This window comes from Peromyscus leucopus, chromosome 15 (assembly GCF_004664715.2).
Source record: "Peromyscus leucopus breed LL Stock chromosome 15, UCI_PerLeu_2.1, whole genome shotgun sequence".
Classification (NCBI taxonomy): Eukaryota; Metazoa; Chordata; class Mammalia; order Rodentia; family Cricetidae; genus Peromyscus; species Peromyscus leucopus.
In genome coordinates, this window is record NC_051076.1 from 32648400 (window position 1) to 32675794 (window position 27395).

The following is a 27395-nucleotide window of genomic DNA, read 5'->3' on the forward strand; positions in this document are numbered from 1 at the left end:
TATCATGATGACAGGGCTTCTGACTAGCTACGGTCAGCACTGGCTGCCATCTTTCCTCTATGTCCTGGCTAACAGAACGGACTCTGATTTTGCTCACTTCCAAGGCAAATAGTTGTTTAGGCCTGAGAGGTGGGTCTTCGTGAGCTCAAGCCCATCTGGTTTAGGAAGAAGTGTGGGACACGATTTTTCTTCAGATGAAACTGCTGGAAAAGGGCTTTTTGGAAGAGGGAAGAGCTTCTGGGGAGCATTTTCTCACTCTGGGGAAAGTGGCACAAAGATGAGACACAGCTTTCTGTCTCTCCAAAGGTATCTAATCCCCAGAACTACCGCTGTCATCAAGGGAGCCACCCAAGGGGGACAAAGCGTGTGCTAAAAAGGACAGCGCAAAAGACAGACCTCTGTCCTGCATGGGAGCCGTCCAACTGTGAGCAGTCAAGTCGGCAACTACTGCGCCTTGGGATTCTTGTCATAATTCATTTTTCTGCTACGAATTGCAGTTGGTTAATATGATGGGGACAGATGATTAAAACTGCAACAAGCAGGAATGGAGAAAAGATTAAGGCCAGCCTGGTCTACATAGCAAGTTCCAGGCTAGCCAGAGCTACATAGTGAGCCCCCGAGACCCTATCTTAAAAGGGGAGGGATACTTAAATACTTGTTAGTTAATTAATAAGACTTATTTTATCATCTCAGTGCATTAAATAAAGAGTAAGGTGAAGGAGTTCTGGTCAGACAGGAAAAGGAAATGGGGTGTAAAGAGAAATTAGCAACTGAAAGCATGTGTGAAGTTCCCCTCCGTTTTCTTTTGCCTGCGCCTTCCTCCAGGGAAATGGACTGTGCTGTCTTTATCTCTCGCTTGCCCTGCGCATCCTTGATCATTAGCTTTTCCTTCTCAGCTTGTGACTCATTCCCAGTCTCCTACGTCAGAATTCTACTAATAGTTCCAGGGAAGAGACAAACACAAATACCAATTACTCACTGAGGATGTCCACTCCTGCCACAGCCAGGTATTGGGGGTTCAGTACGTGGGCTGGGAACCCTGCCTCACCTCCCACGTACACAGATTGAAGTCACTGAAATCCACGATGCCTACAGTCTTAACCTTCACAGCTTGCAGTCCTGTTCCAATGCCTCCAGGAAAGCTGTATTTCAACATCTCTCCACCTCTCCACCCACCTTTGCCCCTCGGTCTCTGCTCTGCACGAATTCATCTTTCCCTGAATAAAGCTGATTGTCCCCCTCACCAGCCCCCTTCACCAATCATCTCATTTCTGACCTGTAGTGCTGGACAACTCGGGCTCATCCTGAAGTCTCCCCTTTGCTTCATGTCTTGACATCTCCTTTCTTTCAAAGTGTTTCTCAGATTTATCATGGCATTCTCAACTCCCACTGTCTCCACCATAAGCCAGATGCTCGTGAAGCGCACCTGCACGCTGTAGTCAGGGCTTTGTTCTCGGTCTCTGAGCTCCTCTCCCACCTCACCACCTGCCATCTCTGCACTCAGCCTTCTGCCCATGGCGGCTCCCCCACTTGTGTGCACCACTAGCCCCAGCTCTTCTGGAGAGGTGTCAAGACCCTCTGTAATCCCCATCAAGCCCTTCTATCTTCTTCCAGGCAGCTGGACAAGCTAGACACTGACCTGTTCACATCTGTGCGCTGGGATTTGACTAAATGACCGACCTCCCTTCTTTGGGACAGTCAGCAGCCCCACGGTTTTCCTAACTCTTCCTCATCTCTCCTGGCCCAGTTCTGATCTCATCTCCTCCATGAAGACTGTAATAACTCCAGCTCTTTCGTCTTTGGACTCTAAGTACCATATTCTTCAGCATCTAATTGTCTTAGTAAAGATCCATTCCCTCCTTTGAGAAGCTGTATTCTACAGTCTGCCGTCCCTCACAGTGCCTGGTACAGTCGCGAACCTCGAACACTAGGAGGGGATGAGATCACTATTTAACCACATGATCATAGTTTAAGTTACAATCTCCTTCCCTTTATAGTTACTAAGAACATTAAAAAAAAGAAAAAGAAAACAGGGCTCAGAGTATCCTGTAGTCCTAGGAAAGACTAATATGCACTCCAAAAGATACCTGCCTTAGCTGGAAGGGTCCCATTTTGGGGATGGAGATCACTGTTGCCCAAAGCTACATCACTGAAGAACTGACTGTGCCTATCCACAAGGAGTGAGGGAGGGACCCAAGCCAAGCATGGGGTGGGCAGTCTGGGACTACATTTACCACTGTGGCTTCCTCCAGTGGAGTCACTTGGTGCCAAGGGAGGTGGATGCGGCTTGTCCATCAGCATGCCAGAAGAGGGGGCTCCTCCCAAAGGGACAGAGGGGATGGAGTAGGGGCCTGGGACACCGGAGACAGAGGGAGGGTACCCGGCCTTGGCTGCTTTCCCTGCTTCATACACTGTGGAGGGAGATGAAGAGCAAGAGAGATTATGTAGTCCCACCCTCCACAACCCTCACACCCCAATCCCTGAGGTTCCATTCTTTGAAGGGAGCACCTAGACAAACATGAATTCATTCTTCCAAAACTGAACTAGTTCACTAGGACCATCAGAACCACTCTACCTTGGATTCCTCCGGCTCCATGGAAAGGGCAGCAATATGAGGAACTACGGCGTTTAGAATCCGGCAGCTGAGCAACCCTAGAGTGGATCTAATAGCTGCCATGGCAGCATCCCCACTTGGAACCACCCTGTCTACAAGCTACCATGGTCCCTCCAGAGGGGGCTAGCAAAGGGTCATTCAGGGATGCTTCCAGGAGAAGAAAAGCAAATGCTGTGTATGAACAAGGCCCCTGTCTGTGTTTTCAAAAGCAAAGTCAGTAACCCAGTTCCTTCTAACACTTTTATTCCTAAAGATCTTAAAGATAGAATGCTCCTCTCTCTTTCAATAATGTATTTAGTTTATGGTTGGGATGTCAAACTCAATGCCTTCCTGGACTTGACTAGTAAGCTAAACCTGTGAATCCCCCCAATGAGAACTGGTTCCTGTTGTGGCCATGTTCATCATATGAGTAAAGAAAACGGATGGGTGTCTGCCGGATGCTGCCCCAAAGTCACAGTTTTTACACTCCACTTATAAAAGGAGGACGTTCTCTGCATCAAAGGAGAATGACCAGTGCAGGTTCTCTCTGTTTGAATGCTCTGAGGAAAGGGTGCAGCTTTACCCCACAACTTCACCATTCCGATCCTGCCCTTCCTTTAATCTACAGTGTCCATGAGCATTAGGAATGCATGGCAGGTGTGGATAAACAGCATGCAGATGTGCATGGAGCCGAGGAGGGAAACAGGAATGGTCTTCCCCGAACCCAGAGGTAAGGAGTAGAGGAGGAACTCAGGGCACGTGGCTGTCAGATGGAGAGGTGACATTCCTTCTGATCACTCTCCATCTCCCCCACGGACCCCTACTCACAGGCCTGAGGGCAGCAGCAGGTATCCGGGCAGCATGGGCAGCGGACATAGCAGCAGCAGCTGTGAGGGCAGCATTGGCACCAGCAGATCCCCACCAGCACGAAGAAGAGGAAGATCCCCAGGATCACCAGGCCGACAAACACCCACTCTGGAAGGATGCACAAAGAAATCTACTCGACGTAGCCCTCCCTCCAGGGCACGGCATACACGGATGGGTGTCTCCCTGTAAAAGAGGTGAGTGGGAAGGACCTGGGGAAGAAAGGGTGTCTAACCAGGATGGAGGGGCCCCAGACTCATGAAGAACTCAGGGGGAGATATGCTAGGGCCTAGAGAAAAGAGCCAGGCGACCTGTATCTCTTGAAGTACACTGAATAGCCAGCCCTGTGACTGGAGACTTTGGGGTTCCTGACTGGAGGAAAAGGTTCATCTACTGACTGTATCAGAATAAAGTGGTGGGACAAAATCTGGGGGAGGGGAGTGTCTTGTGTGCTGGGCTTCTAATGAGGATTCTGTAAATGCTTATCTTTTATAATGAAGTATATTGTTTATAAGCTAAAAGTTCTTGCCTTACATGGTGATCCATGCCTAAAGTTCCAGCACTCAGAAGGCTGAGACAGAAAGATCAAAGCAACCTGCACTACAACGTGAGACCTCAAACAAATAAACAACATCTGCAAATCTAAATCTTGAGGGGCAGGGAGGCTATGTGCCTCCATGGTGTGCGTAGATGGTCTTTATGTCGTCCAGGCTCAGTGTGTATTCATCTACTTTCCCGAGACACCTTCCCTGTGATTAGCACCAGGGCAGAGATCCAAAACTCTTACTTAAACTTCAATATCTATCCACAGTTAGTGAGAAAAAAAAAGAGGCATAGTTTCAAATAGAGAAGACACAGCCCCACCTCCAAGGTAGGGGCTTGGTTTGATCACACTCAAGATGACCATGCCAGCCAGCAGAGCCAAGAATTTAGTGGCTCGGGGTGCTGATGAATGGCAAGCTGAAATGAGCATGGCTAATGTGTTTGTCAGCTTCTATAATTTTCATAGCTCTGTCTGAGACTGAACATGAATTTCCCTTAATTCGCTCATCCAAAAGATTTAAAAGGCAGCAAATTCTATCTGGTTTACATAAAAGTGACTTGTGACTCTCAGGTGACTTGTCTCAATGTCATGCTATTGGGCTTGGGAAGAGTCCACCTTGTCCCTGGAGACCTGGACAGACTGGTATGACCCATGCTTTTCTTTAAAAGCTAAAAGACCAAAATGATTGAAAGGCATCCACTCAAAATCCCTCTATAATGAGTTCAGTACACAATGTTTTTCTTTAAGTTTGGTTATTAACTACCCCTTCCATTAAACAAATTATTCACTTGGAAACCTGAGAACGTGACTTTTACATGGAAAGAGTTTTATGACAGTGGTTGAATCATTTGACCTTTGGTTGGAACATCAGCTCCTCAGAGAGAAAACAAACAGCTCATGTTTTCTGAATGTCCCCCACTTATCCATCTGCACTACATTCAAGTCCAGGCCAACCTCTCTTCAACTAGGGACTGAGAAGCCTTTGTGTCTGGCTTGAACTCTGTGGGGGACACTCCTGCTGAGGGTAATAGATAGCACGAGGCTTTAGACGGGGCCTTATAAGTAACATAACTTAAGACGGTGGAGTTTTGTCGCTGAGGTGGTTTAGGTCAACTATAGGGAAATAGAAGCAGTTAAAGATAAAAGACCAGCAGGTTATATTTGAGAAACAAAGGAATTCTATCTGAGCCTGGTTTGGCAGAGCATGACTCTAATCCCAGCACTTGGAAGACAGAAGAAAGGATTGCTATGAATTGAAGGCTGGCCTGAGATGCACACCAAATACCAGATGAGCCAAAGCCTACAGTAGCAAGACCCCATCTCAGTAAATGAACAGGTAAATAAATAAATAAATCTGTGAAAGGGTTCTTGGAGTCAAAGGGAAGGAAATTGAGGTGAACAGGACTGGATATAAAATACAGAAACTCTTTCTTGGACTTGAGAGACACATTTTTACTTTGAAACATTATATGTGACATTTTTACCTGTGTAAATAAATGCTTACACATTGAGGGAACTTTTGCTAAAGGTGGTACAATGAAAATGTCTCTCTGTGTTCTTGAGAGCAACATCAATAAAGAAAAAGTCTGAGGTAGGTCAGCCAGCTAAAGATAAAGGTCTGGATGAATTCATAGAAAACAATTAGTAAGGCTGGGTTTTGAAGACTCTGGACATTTCTTAAGATTTCAATCAAGCCAAAACCAATGGCCAGGGATATTTTATATCTCTCTGTTGCTATTAGAAAGACTTTAAAAGTCTGACAAAAATCAAGGCTAATTATACTTTGCTATTCCTTCTATGGAGACAAACCTTTCTATAGGTCATTTTTTTCATTCTCCTTGAGTCTCCTTCAACTACAAGCTACGGTGCAGCACCGGATTAGTCTGTATGGCTGGTACCTTCACCCGAAGCTGCATGAAAGGATGTAGATATGTATTTGGGGCAAGTTAACTTGACATATGGTTTATGGATGCCTAGGGATTTCCAGTGTCTAAATATACAAGTATACAGGTCTGTGAACACAAGGTTTGGCAGGAAGAAGGAGAACATGTCTTTTCTAAGTTAAAAAAAAAGATTTTTGTAATGTTACAAAAGGTACTTCCGTGTAATATGATTGCACAATCGTGAGTGAGTAAAGCATATAATTTAGGAAATAAAGAATACAAATAAATAATACTTAAGGACACATAACTATCTGGGTACAGGTGAAATACTGAGATGGGCCTCAAGATAAGCAATGATGCTTCATGCCTGACACCGAGGGACTAGGTCCCTGTCTCCACTTATTCTTAATTCCCATTATTCATTGAGGGCCTAGGAACAGAAGGCATACAAAAGGCTTATCCAAGGGGTTTAGTTCATCCTAGAAAAAGACAACAAACATTATACAGATAAATGTACCTCCCCCCAATCAAACAAGTAATTAGTGACTAATGCAGAAGCAGGCAGATGAAATGACAGCAAATAAGAGTTAAATGATTGAATACCTGGCATGATCTCCACAGCAAAACTGGGCAAGAGATCAGCAAGCAGCCCTGTCCTGCCTAGAAGACGTAGAAGGAAAAGAAGAAGGAAAGAGGTTACTCCAAAGAAAATGCAGCCCAATTTCTGGCACCCACCAGTGCCAGGACCTTGTATGGCTGTTGCTCTGTATGCTCGGTGGTAGGAGAGATGCATCGGGGCCGGGCTCAGTCAAAGGCAATAACTATAAGCAAGCATTTCTGGCAGCCATCCAAAGGAAGGCTAGGTGGAAGCAGAAAAGGAACCTTATCTCTGACTGTTTATAGGAAGAGGACATCTCTGCCTCCATGTGAGAAACCCTGCTTGAGCAGACTGACATACACCATCTTCATCTCCGTGCATTCACACAGCCTTCTCCACACACTTCAGTGGAAAGTCAAACCCATCTGTATCTAAACATTCCATCTACATTTTCATACAATCCATACACAGTCCCATGTCCACATGAAAACAAAAGTACATATTTGGTTTTAACTTAGAATTAACTAGCTACACGGTTCTATTTATGGCTTAAAGATATTTCAATGATTAAAATGTTCAAAAGCAATGAAGAGATAACGCTAGACTGGTTACACACTCCTCTACACTCCTTCTGGCTTCAGAAATACTCTGTACATATGTATATGGTATGGGTTTTCCATATGGCACCCACAGCTGGCGGTGTATGTACTCAAGAGCCTTCTGTGTGATATTGCCTAGAAGCTTCAAAGCTGGTGTCAAAGCAGGTGCTTCTTGGGGGCTCTGGGAAGCAAAGAGCTGCACAGGAAATAAGATGCTAGAAGATGTGAAGGAGGAGATTATCCTGCCTTATAGAAGCTACTCTGCATGTTTTCACATTAGCAAACTTCCTTTGTCTCTGACTTGTGATGATAAAAGGTTACTGTGATACATCTAAGGCATACAACTGAATCCTCCTTCATTTTGGTGCATGGCAAACATCTCCAGAATAGCACTGTTCAATGACAGTACAACGCCAACAACATGGGTGATTTTAGCTTTTCTAGCAATTACATTAAGAACATACAAACAAACAGAAACAATTAACCTAATATCTTTTTTTTCCTCACTTACACCAGTATCCACAACACATTGTCATTTCAAGGGCTCGGTCACCACATATAGCTGCTGAACATCATACTTCTACAGGTCTGCAGGGTTGTAGTTTATACCCGAGATGACTTTCCATTATGAATCTAATTAATGTCTTGGACCACAACATACCTAGAGATGTTTAAAACATTGGCAGCCTTGAATTCTGAGTGGTAAATACAAATGAATCTTCTCATTTAACTAGATGCAACAATAAGTATATTTACAAGTACCATTAATCCAGATTGAACACACACACACACACACACACACACACACACACACACACAATGCACACTATACCTTTGATCCATCCATCCATCCATCCATCCATCCATCCATCCATCCATCCATCCACAGAACTATTTCCATATAAAAAAGAAACTTGCACCCATGGATTTTGCTCATTGAGAAACAACTGTATTGCTTCCTGGCCTTTTGGCTAAGATCCAGTGTAGGAATCAAAAATGTGTGGTTTACATTTTGAGTCTAGAAGTCATTGGCTCCTTGTTCTACAAGGAGGTCTATGAAAAAGCAGTTCTGACAATGGTCAAAGCGGGAAAGGCACCTCTGGGTCACTGGGGGAGGATCCAGCAACTGGGGAAGACAGTAGAGAGTAGGGGAAAAGCATCTTTGCTTGCCCTGTTCCTCTGACTGTCCACAATAGCAGGAGGGTACCATGGTCACACGCACCCTGGTCAAGCCTCCTGGAAGGGAGACGGGTCCACATTTGGAAAGCTACATGTGTACTCCAAAAGACTACTCTCATTGGCTGATGCTTTAGGCCAGCTCAGCTGCGGCAAGCCTTGACAAGAAGGGCTCTCCCCTTGTACCCCCATCTTTGCACAACTGGTGTGGGAAGATGGCCCTGAGGCTTGCAAGGTCCCTTAGAAGGAGAGCCAAGCGGGCATTAAGAAAGGTGTCCCGAAAGAGACTTCTCATGCTAGACTTTGGCCCTTGCCTTCACAAAACACTAAGAAGCGCTCTTCAACGCTTACACAACTCCCCAGGTAAGAGATGAGATGGAGTCTGGGACCAAAATCTGAGCACGTGATTCAAAGCACACACTGATCTCATCCGGAATGTTCTCTAAAAATATGCCTTGGAAACTCAACAAGGGAATAAACAGATGGTCAAGGATTTAAGAAATTTGGATCTTAGACATCTCTTTCACACATACTTAGTATTCATTACCATATAATAGGCAATTATCAAGGGAGAAATAGACAAGGTTTGTTAACAAAACTGTTGTCAGATGCTTAATGGTAGATTTTGTTGTGTTTCCCTCCTGCAGACAATTGGTGTGTGTGTGTGTGTGTGTATGATTTTGTATCTAGTTAAATGAGAAACTGTGCTTATGTTCATTCTGCAGACCTCCTGTCTACCAGTGTTTAAAGCATCTCCAGGTGTGCTGTGGGCCACATGACTAGTTAGAATCATAACATAAATTTACTCTTTACATAAGCTACCAATTTGTAGGCTGTCTCGTGATTTTAATTCTATGATTTATAGATGATGGATAGGTGTGTCTACATATATATGTGCATATACATTTTAATTATTTATTTATTCATACATTCATTTTGTGTTCCTTGAGACAGAGTCCTGCTATATAGTCCAGCCTAGCATGCAATTCACAATCCTCCTGCCTCTGCCTTTTGAGTGATTAGATTACAACTGTGTGTCACCATATCTGGCTATGATAGCTATTAACTATAAGACATCCATATAGCCAAAGAGGATTTGGTTTTCATACTTATTCCACTTGTTATATCAGAAAAACACTGGGATATGAGTCAAAGCGGCCCGGGATGCTTTGCCATTGATTTACTTGGTAACTCCTTCAGGCAAATCCCTCCCTTTCCTGGTCTCAGCTTTCTCATAGTAGATGGAAGGACTGGGATGGAAGGGTGTATGTATATCTTGATTTTTTTTGTTCTGAGAGAGTCCTGATTTATGCCCATGGCCTTGATGTAATTATTAACAGGCACTGATTTTTGTTTGCAAATATCATCATTTGGACAATTAATGATATGGTCACCATATTTAGTTCTCAAATCTGAATCTCAGTGAATGGGATTCAAACCCAGATGTGCATAGGAACAGGCTGGTGATGCAAGTGAGCACAGCTGGCTATGAGTGAGACAACTGAGAACATGGAGGGGGTGACAAACTGCAGTGTCTTTAGGGGGCCACTACTGTTCGACTCTAGCCAACAGTTGCCCAGTGGAATGTATTAGGTGATCCTCTACTCACGTTCACCCCAGATTTGATGGTGAAATATTCTGATTTTAAAACATTAAGCAAATTAATTCGTATATTTTTAAAATAGTGGATAAGCCAAACAAAATATGTCTGTGGCCTGTACAGAACCCTGGGATCATGAGTTTTCAACCTCCAAAGCTACACACACACACACACACACACACACACACACACACACACACACACACACACACACACTGGGGGGGGGAGGGAGGGAGGGAGGGAGGGAGGGAGGGAGGGAGAGAGAGAGAGAGAGAGAGAGAGAGAGAGAGAGAGAGAGAGAGAGAGAGAGAGAGAGAGCTGGATTTCCCCATAGGCTGTTTGGGTTACCCTGACAGTGTCCTAACATTGCTTTCACATGCAGAATGACAGTTCTGGTTACCAGCGTTCAAATTAAGATTTCAAAACAACAGTACTACACACTGCTTCCTTGCCTTTCTTCCTTCTGGGGAACCAGAATGGGCACCATATGAGAACATCGAAGAGACCTTTACTCTGCACTCCAACCTGTCTCATTTTTGTAACTGAAAACTATGAGCTAAAGAGGGAATGTATCAGAAATGCGCATAGAAAATTCACAAACTTTGACACTCCAACAGGGAGGTCTACATCAAGTTTCTCATTTTCCCTGAAGCAACAGTCAATAGCTGAAGCTTCCAGAGGTAAAGGCTTCCCATAATGCACTTGAGTAGAGTTAGCCCCAGGGAGGCATGGGTGAGAGAGTCTTGCAGTGAAGTGAGCGAAATTAAATGTCTTTAGAATTCAAGACATAGCGAGAGTTTGGAGACAGCAGACAATACCACTATATCAACAGCACGGGGGTACAGAGCTCTCTGGCTTTTGCACCGCGACTCTGATTTTATTGGAGCGAAAAGCATTTTAAAAATTGAATTTATGCTGGAATCTTTATATTTCTGAAAACCATTTTGCTTCCAATTCCTTCCCTAACAATTCCTAAGACATGTTACTCCTGTCAGTTAGAAATGCGCTATCATTTCTTCTATTCTATCGCATCCAGTGAAGGTCTGCTCTTGAGAGTGTGGAAACAATATCGATAAATACACCCTGGGTCTCAGCAGCGCTTCACCATGCCTGCGAATCACTGTTATTCTCCCAGGATTCAGCTTAAGAGAGGTAATTACAAGTCACTTTAATGTCTGAGGGAAAGATGGGAAGCAGACCCTGTGGATAGAAGGCCATATTTACTCTTTTCAAATCAAAGCTCAAGCGATCAGTAGAAAATATGGTTTTCATGTAAGCACTCAGTTTTCTGCAAGGCTTGCAAAATCCACTCCTTCAAGGAAATTTCCACATGAATAAGCCAAATGCATCAAGCACACCAAAAGCTTGTGCATGTACACACACAAGCACCAGTTTCGTAGCATGCTGGTCTACACCCCACAGTCACACGTGGTCCTTGGGTTGAACGCTCAGAGTAGAAACACGCACTGTGAATGCACGATTTGCATATCTTACCTCCTAATTGTCAAATCCAGCTGTTCCCTCACATCGCCACTTTCAAGTATCCCCAGTTGAGCTTTTTGCACATATTCCTGGAAAATCAGCTCTCTTCCAAATGTCCCCAGCTCACTCATTCATTCATTCACTCAAACAAAGATGTGTATATTTTGTCAGGTGGAGACGGAAGCGGCAACAGAGCAGAGTCGCTTGTGAGGCTCATTTTTAGCCACACCTGTGAAGCTCGAACACCAACATAAGAACTCCAATTTAGTCACTTGCTTCTTCGTCGTTGTAAGACTTACTAACCTCAAAGGACCTTCTTCCTGCTATGTCTGTTTTTTCCAGCCTCCTTGGACTGTGTATGCCTGTGTGTGTGTGTGTGTGTGTGTGTGTGTGTGTGTGTATATGTTCAGATGTGCCTGGGCACATGTGTGTGTGCAGGTATCTGTGCATGTGTGCACACACACATGCAGGCCAGAGGTTGACACCGGGCATCTTATTGAATTGCTCTCTACCTTATTTTTTGAGGCAGGGTTTCTCCCTTGAGCCTAGAGCTCACTGATTTGGCTCACCTAGCCAGAGAGGTTCCTCTGGTGTCCTCTATCTCTGCCTTCTATGTGCTGGGACTATAAGAAGTCTGTTCAGCTGGCATTTACCGAGATTCTTTGTCCTCATGCTTGCTCAGCAAGTGTTTTGACCTGGTGGCCATCTCCTTTGTGTTTTGGACATCAGGATCCATCCGGTCAGGGGGCTTTAGCCAGAGACAGTCCTTGCCACACTTTCTACGTCTCTATTTCATAGCTTTGTCTTTGTACATTTCATAGTTCACTTCCTAGTGGCATTTCTCCCAGGGTGCTAATTTCTTTTCTTGGTAGCCAGGGCCCTCGAGCTAGAAGTTCATTGCTTTCCTTAGCAAAACAAGTGTTTGAACTGCCTTGGTCAAGCACTTATTGCTCAGTCTACAGGACTCCAAAATATGTTCGGACAGAGCCCTGGATGGCTGCTACAATAAGATGCTTCCTCTGCCAAGCTCCCCAGGAACACTGCACACACTTTCAGCAGAACATTGATCTCTCGGCCCTGATTCCTTAACGTGTGCCTCCATTAGCAGGCTGGAAGCCCCTTAAGAACAAGGACTACGCCCTAAGATTAGCATCTCAGCAACCCAGTACCAGGACCCCCTCCACCATCCATCCATTGGATCCTTTGAGGCTTTGCAATAGCAAGTCCCCACAGTTTGGTAGGCTGGGTTTCTAGCTAGGCTTCTGATACGTTGCTCAATATAGTGGCTTCTACCCAATCCAGGAGGCTCTTAATAGGAAGTATGAAGGAAGCGTTCAGTTGCCAAAGCATCCACGCAGCACTTTTCAATGTACAGCAAACCAAGAATGTACTCCAACCAGCAGAACGTCTTGCCATCTAAGAGTCGGGAAGCACCATCCCACTCCACACCAGTGAAAATAAAGCAAGCTCGTGTATTTTCGAAGAGTTCATTATAGAGATGTAATCTGAATATAAATTTTACCCCAAAAGATCGCTTATGTCCATACCCTTCATACTTCCATTCAAGTTCTGATAGTTCAAGCCTTCCAAGTGTAAAGGAAGGCAAAGTTCTAGATTTCCTACAAACTTGTTTTCAGAAACTAAATCCGGCTCCTTGGCACACAATGGGCAAAGACAGGGTGTTGGGAAACTCGTGGAAGGGTGGGAAAACAGCACTTCTTCCATCCTTATGATGCCCAGAACACAGTGACCTCTATCCATTTCTTTGAGTAAAATCACTAGAGATGCTCTCAGGTGTGCCAACATACTCTGTGAGTGAACTTTCTCGTTAGGATGACAGCAAATGCCTTTCCAGTTCCATGCAATTCCCTGCTCCCCCTTGTGTTTAGTGCACATCTCGGCGTCATCTGCTCCAAGCTTTCCTTAGATGCCCTGGATCCGTCTTCAGGGCTGTACTGTACCCACCCTCTGCGCGCTCTGCTCCAAATCCTCCAAAACGTTCCCTTCCTCCATCTCTGAGGACAGCAGATGCTTTCCTCTGGACCTTGTATGTATGTGTAAAGATGTTTCTATGGCTATGCTTTAAGGGTTGTTTCTATGGCTATTTAAAATGCCAAATATATTGGAAATTTCCCAGGGGCACACACATGCCTGCTTTTATTCTATATTCCCATGGCAACCATGCTTCCAATAAATATAGTTTATGACTATCTGTCACAAGTGTGGATAGAGCCTCCCTTTCCTTTACATATATTTATAAACTGTGTATTTAAGCATTTCGTGTGTTTATCTTTTCTTTTTGTGTCTTTTATATTTTAGTTCACTTTAAATTACAGACTTAGAGGAGAATAATTCTGACGGTGAATTCTCTCTGTAAAATGATTACTATTGGATCATTTGCAATTAAGTGGTAATAAATGCTTCCAGATTTTTGGCAGTGGATTGTAAGCTTGGTCAAAGGCATTGACTTCTTCTATTTACACATTTTAAGTCATATTTTATTGCTAAAAATGGACCACAGAGGTTAGTCCATACCACAGCTCCCACCTGGTGTTTCCAAAAAAACCAGAGAGGTTAAGAATCCTAAAGAAAGTCGTATAGCTGCCTAAAACTCAAGCCAGGAATAGGACTACTTACTCCACCTGTACCTTTTGCTCTCATGATGTCACTGAGTACCAGTCTTGGCTTATCCTTGTTGTAGGGATATAAAGGAAGCTCTTCTTCGTCTCCTGGCATTTGGACTGAATGGCTGCAGTCAGTTACTGCATCTGGAATTCCTCTACTTATATAACGAAAGTATAATTTTTGGATGTAGAAAATGTTGGAGATGGTTGAAACTCTGGGCACCTCTTACAGCGGCAACTAGAAAATGATTACTGGATACATCATAACACAGTGTGATCTAATTAAAAGGCATTCACCGCTGCTGCAAACTAATAAACAACAATAAAAATGATTGCAAAGGTACTTAGGCTGTGCAAAGTGCTGCAGTGATCCCACTTCCCACCCTGTGAGAGTGAATGGATGGAAAATACCATTAGTAATACAGCATGCTTGACTTGGTCTGAGGTGAAATGCGAAAGAGAACCAGACTGACTTAAAATTGATGAGGAAGGGGCGATGCCACTGAAGGGGGAAATTGAGTTTTAGAGGACCAGTGTGATTTCTTGCACTTATTTGTGCTGGAAACAGACTAGCACAAAGACATCACCTCCACCCCCACCCCCACCCCCAAGACTACATCCAATATTCAGGGACCACTTTCTTTAGCGGGAGGCGGGGGGGGGGGGGGGGCGGAGTTGGGGGGAGGGCGGGAGAGGCCCCGAGGTCACAGCAAGCCAAAAGGGTACACAGAGAGGTCATGCAAGGCCAGAGTTCCTGCTCTTTCCTTGGTGGCCAGCCCTCTCTCAGTGTAAGGGGCTTCCATCATGGACCCTTTCCCAGAGCCCTCTCTGGGAAGCCAATTCAACAAAATCCGAGGCACAGTTCTCCGCTGAACCAAACCTGCACGCTTGAATAGCGGCAGCTGGCTTTGAAGAAAATGGAACTGTCTCCTGACCGGCTTTGAGGGGCTACCATTCTTTCCTCCCGGGGCTGAGCCGATTTCCCAGTACCACCCACTCCAGCGCGGGGCCCCGCATCTCCGCCCCCGCGCTGGCGGGCGCTGGCTCTGCAGACCACAAAGCGAGCTGAGCGCGCGGGTTGACCCAGCTGCTCCAGCGCCACCCGGGGTAACCACGGCAACCGCGGTGGTCAGGAATGCACGCTAATTGAAGTCCCCGTTCCTCCCACAGGGATGAGCAACAAGTGAGGCAAAAAATAGTGAGCTGGGCTGCGTGTGAGGAGGGAGGGGAGGCGGGGCTCAGCTCCAGCCTTGGCCCTGGTGGATGAGGGACCGGGGACCATGAAGAGTGCCTGCCAGGCCTCATTTGTTTTCTTAAATGACGCAGGGCAGTGAAAAGCTGTGACAGGTCAGAAATCTTAGGATATATTTTCCAACCAACTACCACACCGTGAAGGCACCATGCTTTCGCTGGGCCGCAATGCTTGATTTATGGAAATGAAGGGAGACGTAACATCCCTAAGTCCTCATAAATGAAATGCCAGCAAGCTGTAAGGGCTGGGCTGGCCAAAGGGAGCGGACAGGATTCTGTTTTGTTCAGATCACAGGAGGCTCTTGAGATGGACGACCACCATTAACCAGTTCTGGAAAATGCCCGTGTTTGAGCCTGGATTTGCCATAAATGACTCCTGGCGTTCCCCCTCACCTTACACTCTTAAGTGTATCCTCGTGTAGATTATAAATTTTGTCACTGCCTTCCCAGGCCCAGTCAGTTAGCTCCTAATCCAAGTCATGGGTCTCCTCCAAATGCCACTAGACATCACTGAATAAGCTCTACAATCGAGTCCTTGTAGTTAGCTAAAAGCCAGCCTCTCAGAAAATGGGGGGCGGGGGGGGGAAGCTTCCAAATAGCATCCAAAATGAGGCAACCCAAAGACAAAATGGGTGTTGGGCCAATGGGGCTCAGGTGTTATTGAGAAAATATGAGTCTGCTCCTAATGGGTCAGTTTACAAGGGGCCCGTTAAATCCCTAAGTGCCCATGGACTGTGTTCAGCAGGAGCCCCCGACATAGATGCCCCTAAAGAGGGCTCCCTTGGATTAGGGATGGTGGGACATGTAGAGGATGGCAGGGTGGGAGGAGAAACTAAGATCTGCTGAGTTTTTAGTCACAACAATAGGTCTTAGGGGTAACGTTTATGACCCCTCTCCTACTTCCACAGATGGGGAAACTGAGTTCATATCAGCACACCAGGGCTGTCTGGCCCCCAAGCCTCTGCTCTTCACATTGGACCATGTCCCGTATCCAGAGAGGAATTTACCCACCACCACTGGCGCTTTTCAGTGTGAGTGACTCGGCCTGTATTAGGGAGGTTCCAAAGCTTCCCCAGGCTGGACTCACCGGGTTCATAACTCCCGGTGAGTGTGGCGAGTAAAACCAGACAGCCAAAGGTCCCCAGAGGGCAAATCACCCCTCTGCTGTGAGTCAGCGGCCTAGATGCTTACTATCCAAGCGCAGCTTTAAGGTTTTCTTATGCGGTTCTTCCATCACAGCCAAACTGTAACTTTTACCTTCACAAAAGACACAGAATTTTAATAGGGACAAGACGGCTATTTATGTATTTTGTATCTTCCTGGTGTGGGGTCCCAATACAACTAAAAATACTCATTACATTTTTAGCCTCATTTAAACAGAAGTCATAATTGAAGCAATACTGATCCGCTCTGTGGTGTCTATCAACGAGCAAGACTGGAGTTGTGCAATGAATTCTTGAAGCCAAGAGAAGTCCTTTCAGAGCATGGAAGGCTTGGCCCCACATCTCTGAAGGAATCATATCTCTTCTCCTCCCAGCTACAGTCACTAAGGGGAGGCAGGACTCCTCCTGATGCCTGAGTAACTCCTCTGGCCCTTCTCTCTCCTCTATCCTTTCAACACATTTTCTCATTTCTTATAAAAACCAGAATAACCGAGCTGTCTAAGTAAGTTTAGGGCAGAGCCAGCCAGAGCTAGGCCAAAGAGGTTGGAGGAGAGAGATCAAGGCATTGCCTAGAAAAAACCAGTCCTCATTTTCTGTCCCTCTGTTCATGGGAGTCTGTGGGGTTGTCTCAGCCCCCCTGGAATCCTGAAGGTGCAGGTGTGTGCTGAAGTAGGATGTTCCCATATTTGCTAGGGGTGAGTCCAAAACACCGAAACGTGGTCAAATCTACAAATGAAATGTGGGCACAGCCCAGACCCTAAGATGTTCCAAAGGTTCTCTCCAGACTTATGGCCAGAGTATGGCTCTCTCTGTAATTCATTTTTTTTTTCTCTTCCCTCTGCCAGGAGTAAACTTTCTTCTTCTCCAATTCTTTTGCCCTTCTTCCTCTGTTTGTAAATCTTCCAGAGAGAAACAGCCGCAGCCACTCTCTGAGATCAAAGTTTTAGCAAGCAACAAAGACCTCCAAGGAGGCTGTTGCCATGGGAACTCTGGGAGCTGAGGCCCTTCTAATAGGCAAATCTCCTTGGTTAGCAGCACCAGGCTGTGGCTGGCAAAGAGGGAGAGGAGGGGGAGGGGGAGTCTTGGCAACAAGTAGCCTTTCTGAACAGCCTGAACTAAAATCACCGGGATGTGGGACAGGGTCCAAACTGGAACTGCAGGAATGCAGGGGTGGGTGCTAGGACATTCCTTCACAATCTTAGGAAATACTTCCATTAAATATCCCTAGAGTCACCTCGTGGGAGATGTCCCCTGCCCCGCAAAATTTCATTGATTACTTATTCAGTTCGTAATGGCTTTTTAAAATACCAGTGAACAGAACAGAGACGTTTATTTATATCAGACATAGGACTGTGAATAGCTTGAATTAAAAAAAAAAATCCATGCCCGCCCATTCCTCCACTTGTCTAGGTAATAGATGCTGTACTCTTGGGTAGGCCACAGGAGGAGATGGAAGAAATAATAGGAACATGACAAGAAAACAAAGGTAATTCTGCAGCATTGTATTTATCGGGGGAAAAAATCAATCCCAAATTAGTGCTTACTCACAAGGACCTGCTGAGAGCACACCTATTTCTGGCCTCCTCAGTTAGCACTACATTTGGCCCATAAAGAAGCAGAAACTGATGATGAATTCCACAAAATGTTAACAGTGTGTGTTTTTGCCTGCCTGGCATTCCTCTCGTCTTCATTTGGAAACAACTGCCTGGTTTCCTTTAGGAAACTGCTTCTCTTTCCCTCTGCAGCCCCAAATGGGGGTTGACTGTATCCCTTCAACAACAGGGCTTTTGCAGGAAGTCTGCAGAGAGACGAGCTCTATCCTCCCGGGGTAGACGGAGGCAGGGGCCTGTCCGGGTCCTCTTTGCTTCATGTGAAGAGAGCCTGCCTGAAAATGATGCTGAGGACGGAGCAGAGCAGGAGGTGGAGGCAAGGAAAGACCAGCTCTTTGGCCCACTGATCCACCACCAGGACTCATTGATCGAAGCTGGGAATACCCCTGGGGTTTGCTTGGTACCTAAGACAAAAAGACGCACCTAAGTTCATTGGAGCCTCCATCCTTTGCAATCAAAATACTTGTGGAAAACATGACAGCTCAAAAGAGTGGGCTTTTCAGGGATAATTTCTCTTTCTGTTCTTTACTGTTTGGCTTAAAGTATGATCAATAAGCATGATCATTTTTTTTTCCCTGAGACAGAAACAGTATTAAAAACAAAGCATTGAATGGTATTGGAGGAATTGTCTTCTATGGAGAATTAATTTTGAAATCTGGGGTCTTTGAAATGGAGTAGAAAAAAAAAATCATTGAAAGGTCTCTGGAATGCCATTTTGTTTATCCTTGTATCTAGGCAACCTGGATTAAACTTGTTCTATGTGTTAAAGCTCATCAGAGAAGGAGTTTCTGTGATTTCTCCAAACCATCCATAATTTCATTATAATAATTTGAAAAGCCTGTTATTTACCATTAGGAATGTCTCCCTTAGCTTGAACCTAAGCACCCTTTGGCTCATGACCTCTTATTCTAATGCCAGGCTAGAGGAAGGAGTGTTCGCTCAGCCTCATTTCCACAGAGGCTCTGTCCCCCCTTTTAAAATTAAAGGCTTTAAACAACAAGCCTCCCCCAGGGACATCAGAGAGAAAAGGTCAGGCCCTTAGACTGTCCATAGAAAGAAGTAAGAACAAGGGGAGCTGCTTTTAGATTTTAAAATAATAACTTCCCTGCATGAGCCTTCCTGAAATGGTGAAGTCTTTTTCCTGCCAGCTGGAGCTGCCCCAGGGAACTTCATTCCTAACCAAACAGTGGCACGGTTCCAGGTTATAAACAGCCAATCCTTGCCACCGATCCCAGACCAATGTCTAACCTCAGGTGGATTATTTCTGGACACCCCCAACTTCAGTGACTGTCTGCTGGGACAGCCCTACCATCATCCACCCTGTCTAAATATTTCTCAGGTATCTGTCTCTGTCATCTCAAAGCACCAAAACACTGTGTGCTTTTCCAACTTCAGAAAGACTTTACCCTCTGAATCATCAAAAAGACAGCAAAGGGTATTTGGGATGGTTTTCCTGTTTAATGTCGAAGCAGTGGTTGTCCTCCGGTTTCCATGAATCACACATCTTCGGGTATTTCTGAAACCTCTAAATGAAGCATCCACAGCCACTGAGGGAGGGAGGTTCAGGTGTATGGGGTGAGAAGGTGGTGAGTCATGCTCTGCAGGGAGGTATTCGATGGAGACCAGAGCAACTGTGCCTTTGAAGTGAAGGCCTAGGTCAATGGTTATACAGAGTTTAAGGAAGAAATGTAGAGAATCAAGGAAACAAGCCCAGGGCAAGTAGAAATCATGACCTACACCCCCTAGCAGCAACCACAGTTTTTAATACATAGCTTAATCCATAGTGTCTCAGTACACATAGGATTTTGTGGTACTGTGAAAGCAGATAAAGTCAGAGATCAAGACAATGGGTCTAATCATCAACACTTTCTAAAAACTAGTGTGCAATCATAAAAGCAGGGCATTGATTTTCTTTAATTTGGAAAATGAAGGGAATAATTTCTACTCTCCTACCCCATACAAGTATTACAGGAAAGCATTGTGAGTTAATTTCAGAGTATAGTAACATTAGTGGTGGTCACAATGCTGCCATCACTTTGGCTGATACCTACTTGGCCAGGGGGAGGTGAGGCAGGAGGAGGTATTCCTGTATTCCTTCTCTTTATATTGGGGCACACTACCCCCAGGAGGCTCTGATCTCCCATGCAGTGGACAACTGACCTAATGGACCGTTTGTGCTTTCTCTCTTAAGGCTAATGTTTTTTGTTGGGAAAATACAAGAATGGAAAATAACATTTAAGTTGTTTGCTTGGTTTTCCTTTTTTCTACCAAGGGAGCCCTAAAGATATTTTTCAACAATTCCTGCAGCATAAACCCAGGAGCCCTGGAGCATCTCTGACAGTGCTGAGAATAAGTGCTATGTTAACAACTGTTACTTTTCTCTGGGGTGTTTACAAAATGAGTAAAGAAGTGCTCCATGTCACTACCAGATCTAGATCCTAAAAAGCCCTAGATGACCATTCATCCATTCTCACTTTCATCCCCTATCCCCACTCCTCCGTTAGCTGGGGACAAAAGTCTCCAACACAGCAGAGCTAAACAAAAGAGAAGCCTAGAACCACGTGCCACCACTTGGACAGGAACTGTTCATCTGACTACAGCAAATGTGGAAATAAACTTTTGGGCAGAAAAGTCACTGATGTTTGTGTAAAAGCTAATAAATTCTTTCCCAAAAGGGTATATTCTTTAGCTCTCTTTTCAATTTTGATATCTTCCAATGCATTTTTTTTTTGCTTCAGTTCACCAGAACCAGTACTTTGAACCCTAGTTTCTGATGGATCCATCACTAATAATTACTTAAATACCTAGATGAAGACTGTGACCCATGAAGTCAAAGCATCTCATCTCACTTGTAGATGTCTATTGTGTCAGTCAAGTCAACAAAGACACATGCAGTATTCAGTAACATTTAAGAGGCACAAAGTAAGAACCATCTATAGCTCCTGCCCTTTGTCGTTTTAAAGTGTCTTTAGATATAAACATGGAGAGATACTGGTCCTTGGCTCTGCAGAGCCCCTCATTCAGTGCTACCAAGGAACTCTGAGATTTGTGAGGAATCGAAGACAAGTACACATCCAGTATCGGTGTTACCGCTCTCACTAGGTAAAACCAGCACACACCACCAAGGGCTCTATTCTTGGCCTTGTTCATTTTACAGAAGTATCTAGGGTGATTCATCTACTCTCACATGGCTCTGCCTGTCTGTTGGTCATGATTCTTAAACCCACTGTCCCCTGTCTTTGCTTTCCTCTGATTTCCAGACTTACATTTGCAATTGTCAGTGAGCAATTTACCATGGACAATTTTGGGTAACACTGCTTACGTTACTTACTCAAAGAAACTGGATTCAATCTATGAAAAATATCCTAATGAAACATAGACCCTAGAGCTCTGTTGGTGTCCCACAGGCATCAGTGACCTGTGGTGACAATGGTCACTGGTGATCATTGTCATTCGAGCCTTCCTTAAATTCTATATGTCCAAAACTAAACTCATCCCTCTGCTTCTATACCTGCGTGCTCACCATGTTCTCTTAGTTAAAGGGATGGCTAGTTACCCACCTAGTTAGAAATCCTTGTATCCTGTTTGGCTTATCTCTCTCACGGCCTTCTATACAGCCCCAAGATCGATTGCTTTGATCTCAGAACTGTTGTTAGGGTGTCTCCATTTCCTGTTCTGGTTCAGAATCTCATACCTTTCATCTGTGCTTTGGCGGATTCCATTTCCTACCCCTGCTCTGCTCTCCTGCCACTAATGAACCACCTGCCAGGCATACAGAGTAGGTTCCAATGCCTCATGTACAAAACTTCATTCCAAATGTTTGAAAACAAGTCCTTGGGTCTTCAAGTGCTTTTTTACTAGAAGGAACCCACTAGCCATTCCTCACAGAAAATTCAATAACCACTAGTTCATGTTGTTGTAATTAGCAAACTGTGAACCCCAGAAATCTTTCCAGGCGACTCTATTCTTTAACAGAGAACCGAGAAATCAGGTTGCTTTCCTGCTCTCACAGAAAAAAAAGACCGTCAAACAAAGTGGCTTGCAGAATATAACAACCAAACAACTAATTTTTTTCTTTAAATGTGACAGTATTTTGAAAAATTTTTATGAAGGGCTGTCAAAGATAAAGACTCAGAATTTTGCATTTAGTACTTTAAAGCACTCAAAAAATTTCATAGATTGAAACCAATTCCTTTAAATAATTAACATAAGTATTACTGCCCAAAATTGTCCATGGCAAAACTATCGCAGTTTGGACATTTCTAATTAGTGTGGAGCGGAACAGAGCGGCATGTGTCCCTCGGGCGCATCGGAGTAGAAGCCCTGATTGTAGGCAGAGCTCTGATGACATTGTTCCTCGTTTTCATTCAGGGTTCTCCTCAGGGCAGTCCTAATTTCTGCTCCTCATCTCTCCTCCCATCACTGGTGACCACTGTCGTCCAAGCCTTGCTTTCTCTCACCATCTGCTGACCCCTTTTGGCCCCAAGATCGGCATCCTCACCCCACAGTTAGCTTGGACTTAATCCAGAGGGATGTCCACTGTGTATTTGAGCTCATCCTCAGATGGTACAACTTTCCCTCCATCCATTTCCCCCAACATCTGCTGAAGTGGAACCAAATTATCTCGAGTGGTTTTTTTACCTGGCCTCCTTTTCCTACACACACAATTGCTTCTCTACAGATGGCTGCCTCAGTCAAATCGCTGTGCTCACAATTATCTAACTGCGGGCTCAAACTAACTTCTTGTTCCTATAAACTCGGCTGTTAGAGTCCTGAGATTAGTCAACAATGTATCTCTTAGACTCTGTCTGATGTAAAAAGCCACTGCAGGTCTCAAGTCTTGCCTCGCCGTGTTCTTGACATAATAAGTCTTTTACTCTTCTAATTTCCATTTTCCTACAAGCCACAGCAGTTATAGTTTATAAGTTGGCCCTAAGGATTATGTTTAAATCAACCTTCTAACAAGGAAGACCAGTATTACCTCAGTTCAGTTTGTAAAATGTAAGACTGAGACATGAGAGCAATTGCTTTGTCAAAGTCATGACAAACAACTAACAATTCTAAATAGAAAATGCTCCTTTATCCTTGGGTATTGAGTTTCTCACAGTGAGTGGGTAAAAAATCAGTTTTAAGCTTTATTTTCCTCTCAAACAAGGAATCCTTGCATGTTCCCACAAATTAGTGTCAGCTAACTTTTAGAGGCTACAAGAAAAACAAACAAACAAACAAAAACGCAATGTCTTCTGAATCATGGCTTAAAGGGTACATCATCAATGATTTTTTTCCCCCTAAAAAACCTATATCCCCCTTGATATAGGTTTTTTTCTTGTTTTCTATGTTGGTTTAATCTAAACTTTTATGTTTGTTTGTTTGTTTGTTTGTTTGATCTAACCAACATTTATAAAACACAAAATATGTACTCAGTTTTCAAGGAGACCATTTCCCGCTAACATATTCCTCCAATCCACAAGAGGAAAAGTAGCCAGAGTAAGGAGTTTCCAGTTATGAAGCAGTTAATATTAATAAGGTGTATTTGCTTGAAAATAACTCAGATGCTTCCCCCTCCAGTTAAACTAGCGCAGGTCTAAATAGCTCTTCTTATGGGATGCATTTTATTACTAGACTCTCCAGTTTACAGCCATCTTGCCTCCTGATTATCTTAAGCAGAGACAACTGAGTGTGAAAAGACTCCCGGGTCTTCAGACGTGCTTGCACACCAGTGGGTTCTGATCTCTCTTTAGGCTGTACCATACTTCAAAGGCCTCTGGCATTTTCTTGAACAATTAATTGCCACATAAGAAAGACGAGAAAAGGATAAGGGGAAAGAGGGTTAAAGATGAAAGTAGGAAAGAAAGGGGCGTTGAGGAAATGAGAAACATTTCTGACAATGCTCCAGAAAGAGTCATAGCCTTCCAGAAGCAAGACTCGATAAAACAGCTACCACTCAGAAAGAGAACCCCCTACAGCAGGCCTGTCTGTGCACACAAGATGAAGACCATGCGTGCCATCTGCAAATACATGCAGGGAGGAAGAGGACACAATGCAAGCAGGCTAAAGATGAAAACGTTGCCCCTGGTTTCCACTTACCCAACACCAGCAGTTCCACGGAATCCTCATTTTTGCCTTCCAGGTCATCCGGGGTGGTGATGATGCAGTAATAGAGTCCGCTGTCTCCCCACATGAGCTTTCCAATCTGAAGATCTGCATCTGTTATCACAAAAGGAAGAAAGGCACTGAACAATGGGGCCTGGGACAAGAGCGCCCTTCTGGGACATCTACACAATTCTGTTCCTTTGCCTGGAGAGTGGTTGGAAAAATGCTCGCTTTATTTCAAACAAAATAATACAAACTAGCATCCTTAAGGCAAGAGAAGCAGAGCACAGCCACAAATAGATCTAGTTCCATTCCACTTTCAGGAGTAGTTGATAGCTTTGAATTAGGCCTACAATGGCGCCTAAGAATCGGGTAATTTCCCAAATAATTCTGGCTGGGTTCCTAGAAATAAATTGATTTCTTCAAATAATTTAATGATTGAATAGGTCATGAGATTTGTGACATTTTCTTATCTAAAGCTTTAGGGAACTGGAGAGAGGGTGGAATTGATTCCTCTACCTGGCTCTGTACTTGGATGCACACACCCCTTCCCCAGGAAAGGCATCTTTAGGAAAGTCCACTTTTCAGGGCCAGTAAAGGGCAGGAAGGACAATGTCCAGGTACAGAATGTCTGCCTCAGGTTCTTCCACTAAAACTCATTTCAAATAGTCCTGAAAACCATCTCTAAGACTGGAGGTCAGGCTCTGAAAGGCAACCCCGGGACTTATTTCTGTGTTCCGGACCTACTCCATCGTCTACACTCCCCTCCCTGTCATCCAGAGCAACACGCCGGGACTCCTGACGCATCCCATCTCCCACAAGATCAGACCCTTGAGGAGCTGAAAGGCTGACCTCCCTCCCACTCCCTGGGTCGAGACCAAGGGCACCAGTACCATGAACTATGGTGATCTCTCTGCCCCTGTAGAAATCTCCCAGGGTAACGGTGGAGCCCTGCTTAGAAGCTACCACTCGAACGGTCCTCCTGCTGTCTAGACAGTCGAGGTAGGGGTCCCATTCCAGGTTCCTCTTGCTGAGAGCTTGGGCCCTGGGAGAGGACATGCCCAAGGATTCCCCCATGCGGTCCTGGCAGTAGGATTTGAACTTCCACTGCACCACTGCAGGCTGATGGGAGGATGTGGAGAAGTGGCAGCGGAGTACGGTGGGCTGGAAGAGCATGGCCACCTTCTTCTTGTCGGGCACTGTGACCTGCAGGCCTTCGACCATGGCTGCAAAACAGAAAGAACACGTCCAAGCCGTATCCGTATCACGGGCCTCACCTCTTACCACGTGATCACATCATCGCTCCGCACACACCCTTGGTCTGCCCTCATTTGGGCTCACAGGTTCAGGTTCCCGGCCACGGTGATCGCGAGGCAGCCAGTCACACCGCACCCACAGTCACGAAACCGAGTGATGACTGTGTGCGCTTAGCTTGTGTTCTTCTTTTTACACAGTCCGGGTTCCGAGCCCTGGGAATGATGCCACCCACAACCTAAACCGGATAACCCTCACAGGCATGCCCAGAGGCTGTATCCCAGGTTATTTATTCTAGGTCTCATCTAACCACCACACTTGGTAAGACATTCTAATATCAATCAGCTAGCTTCTTGCCTCCAGCCTCACCCCTTTGACATAACTCTGTGTGAGCACCGAGTCTCACAAATACCAACAACTTAATGTGAGCCATGTTAGTCCACATCTCCAGGTCTTGGGCACATGATAATCCTTGCTTCGGGAAGGCTTTGCTTCACTTCCCTCGGAAATTTGTTCTCCATCATTCAAAACGGAATCCAAAGGCCTCTCAAAAGGCATCCTTTGACTGGCTTGTCCCTTCCTCCCTCACGTCAGCAACATATTTTGTGTACACAGTTATTGTTAGCGATTCTGCAAGGATTTCTTTCCATGCCCTTTCAGGAAAGCATAGTAGATTGTCTTGCCATCCTGGATTAGGAAGCCCAGGGGTGCTGAGAAAATACCTGATAAATAACAATGAAATCAGGAAGTATGACTTCAAGAGCCATTGACATCCCTTCCAGATGGTGACCCAAGCGAAGGGGAAGAAATAAAGGAGAAAGGCAGTCTCTCCAAGAAAAGGAGATCTCAGATCCAAAGCAGTAGACTAACTTGAACGGCTTTTAAGAGTAATCAAAAGCAGAAAAGACACGAAAACAAGATGAGAAGGGATAATTACAGTGAATGAGAGACCAAGGAAATTGGAGAGACAAAGAGCCTGTGCAAACTCACTAATAAAATCTAGAAATTCTAAGCAATGAGAACACAACCCCCTAAGTGATAGGAGAGTCTAGAATTTTGAGCCTAGAAACGTGTTAGAAGCAAAAAAAAAAAGCGGGGAGGGGGAGGGGGAAGAATTGCGATGAGAGGCAGAGAAAAGGAGTATAAAGGTATATGGAAAATGTTCCGGGCTGAATACAAGAATCGCCAAGTTGACTTCAGGTAGCTTGGAGCAGAAGGCTTTTCTTTTCTTTTCTTTCTTTCTTTCTTTTTTGTTTTTGTTTTTGTTTGTTTGTTTGTTTGTTTGGCTTTTTGAGACAGGATTTCTCTGTGTAGCTCTGGCTGCCTTGGAACTCACTCTGTAGACTAAGCCAGCCTCAAACTCAGAGATCCACCTGCCTCTGCCTCCCGAGTGTTATGATTAAAAGCATGCACCACCGCACCCAACATGAGGCAGAAGGTTTTGCCTTAGAACTGCTGCAGTGAGACAGGTGAGAAAGGTGCTTTTTGGTGATAACCTTTTCCTCTGTGTCTACAGTACACAGCACTCACCCTCATAGCTCAAACACACTTCTTAGGCACAGGCCTCCTTACCAAAGCAGCCTTGACAAGAGTAAGATGTACTCATGTAGCCGGGTGGTGGTGGCGCACGCCTTTAATCCCAGCAGAGGCAGGCAGATCTTTGTGAGTTCGAGGCCAGCCTGGTCTACAGAGTGAGATCCAGGAAAGGCACAAAGGTACACAGAGAAACCCTATCTCGAAAAACAAAAAACAAACAAACAAAAAAAAATGTACTCATGTCTCCTGATTTCCAGACCCGTATCCCTCCTCCATGAGAGGCACAGTGAGAAACACAGGCCCTAATTCTCATTATGAGAAAATGATTTCTTCATTCCATGGAATTTGGTAGTGAACACAAGAGAGTGTTTTGGACCAGCCATGCGCTTGGAGGCTACCCATGAATAAATAAAGGAATGGATGAGCAAATATATGACTATTAGTATGAGAATTTTGAGGACTTTGCAGAGGGAAGTAGTAAGTGAGTCATAGATCGCATAGTATATTAAAATAGTGTTGGCACCA

At 44.8% G+C, this 27395-nt stretch overlaps 1 protein-coding gene across 1 annotated transcript in view; it reads right to left on the bottom strand.

Annotated features, from left to right (window-relative positions):
- Nucleotides 1-27395, bottom strand: part of Ildr2 (immunoglobulin like domain containing receptor 2) — a 59615-nt gene that overhangs the window by 16413 nt on the left and 15807 nt on the right. The window contains exons 4-8 of the mRNA XM_028864481.2: nucleotides 24974-25306; nucleotides 24075-24194; nucleotides 6488-6544; nucleotides 3422-3568; nucleotides 2235-2411 (exon numbers count right to left, since the gene is read on the bottom strand). Coding sequence (XP_028720314.1) covers nucleotides 2235-2411; nucleotides 3422-3568; nucleotides 6488-6544; nucleotides 24075-24194; nucleotides 24974-25306 — 834 coding nt within the window. The remainder of the gene's footprint in view (nucleotides 1-2234; nucleotides 2412-3421; nucleotides 3569-6487; nucleotides 6545-24074; nucleotides 24195-24973; nucleotides 25307-27395) is intronic.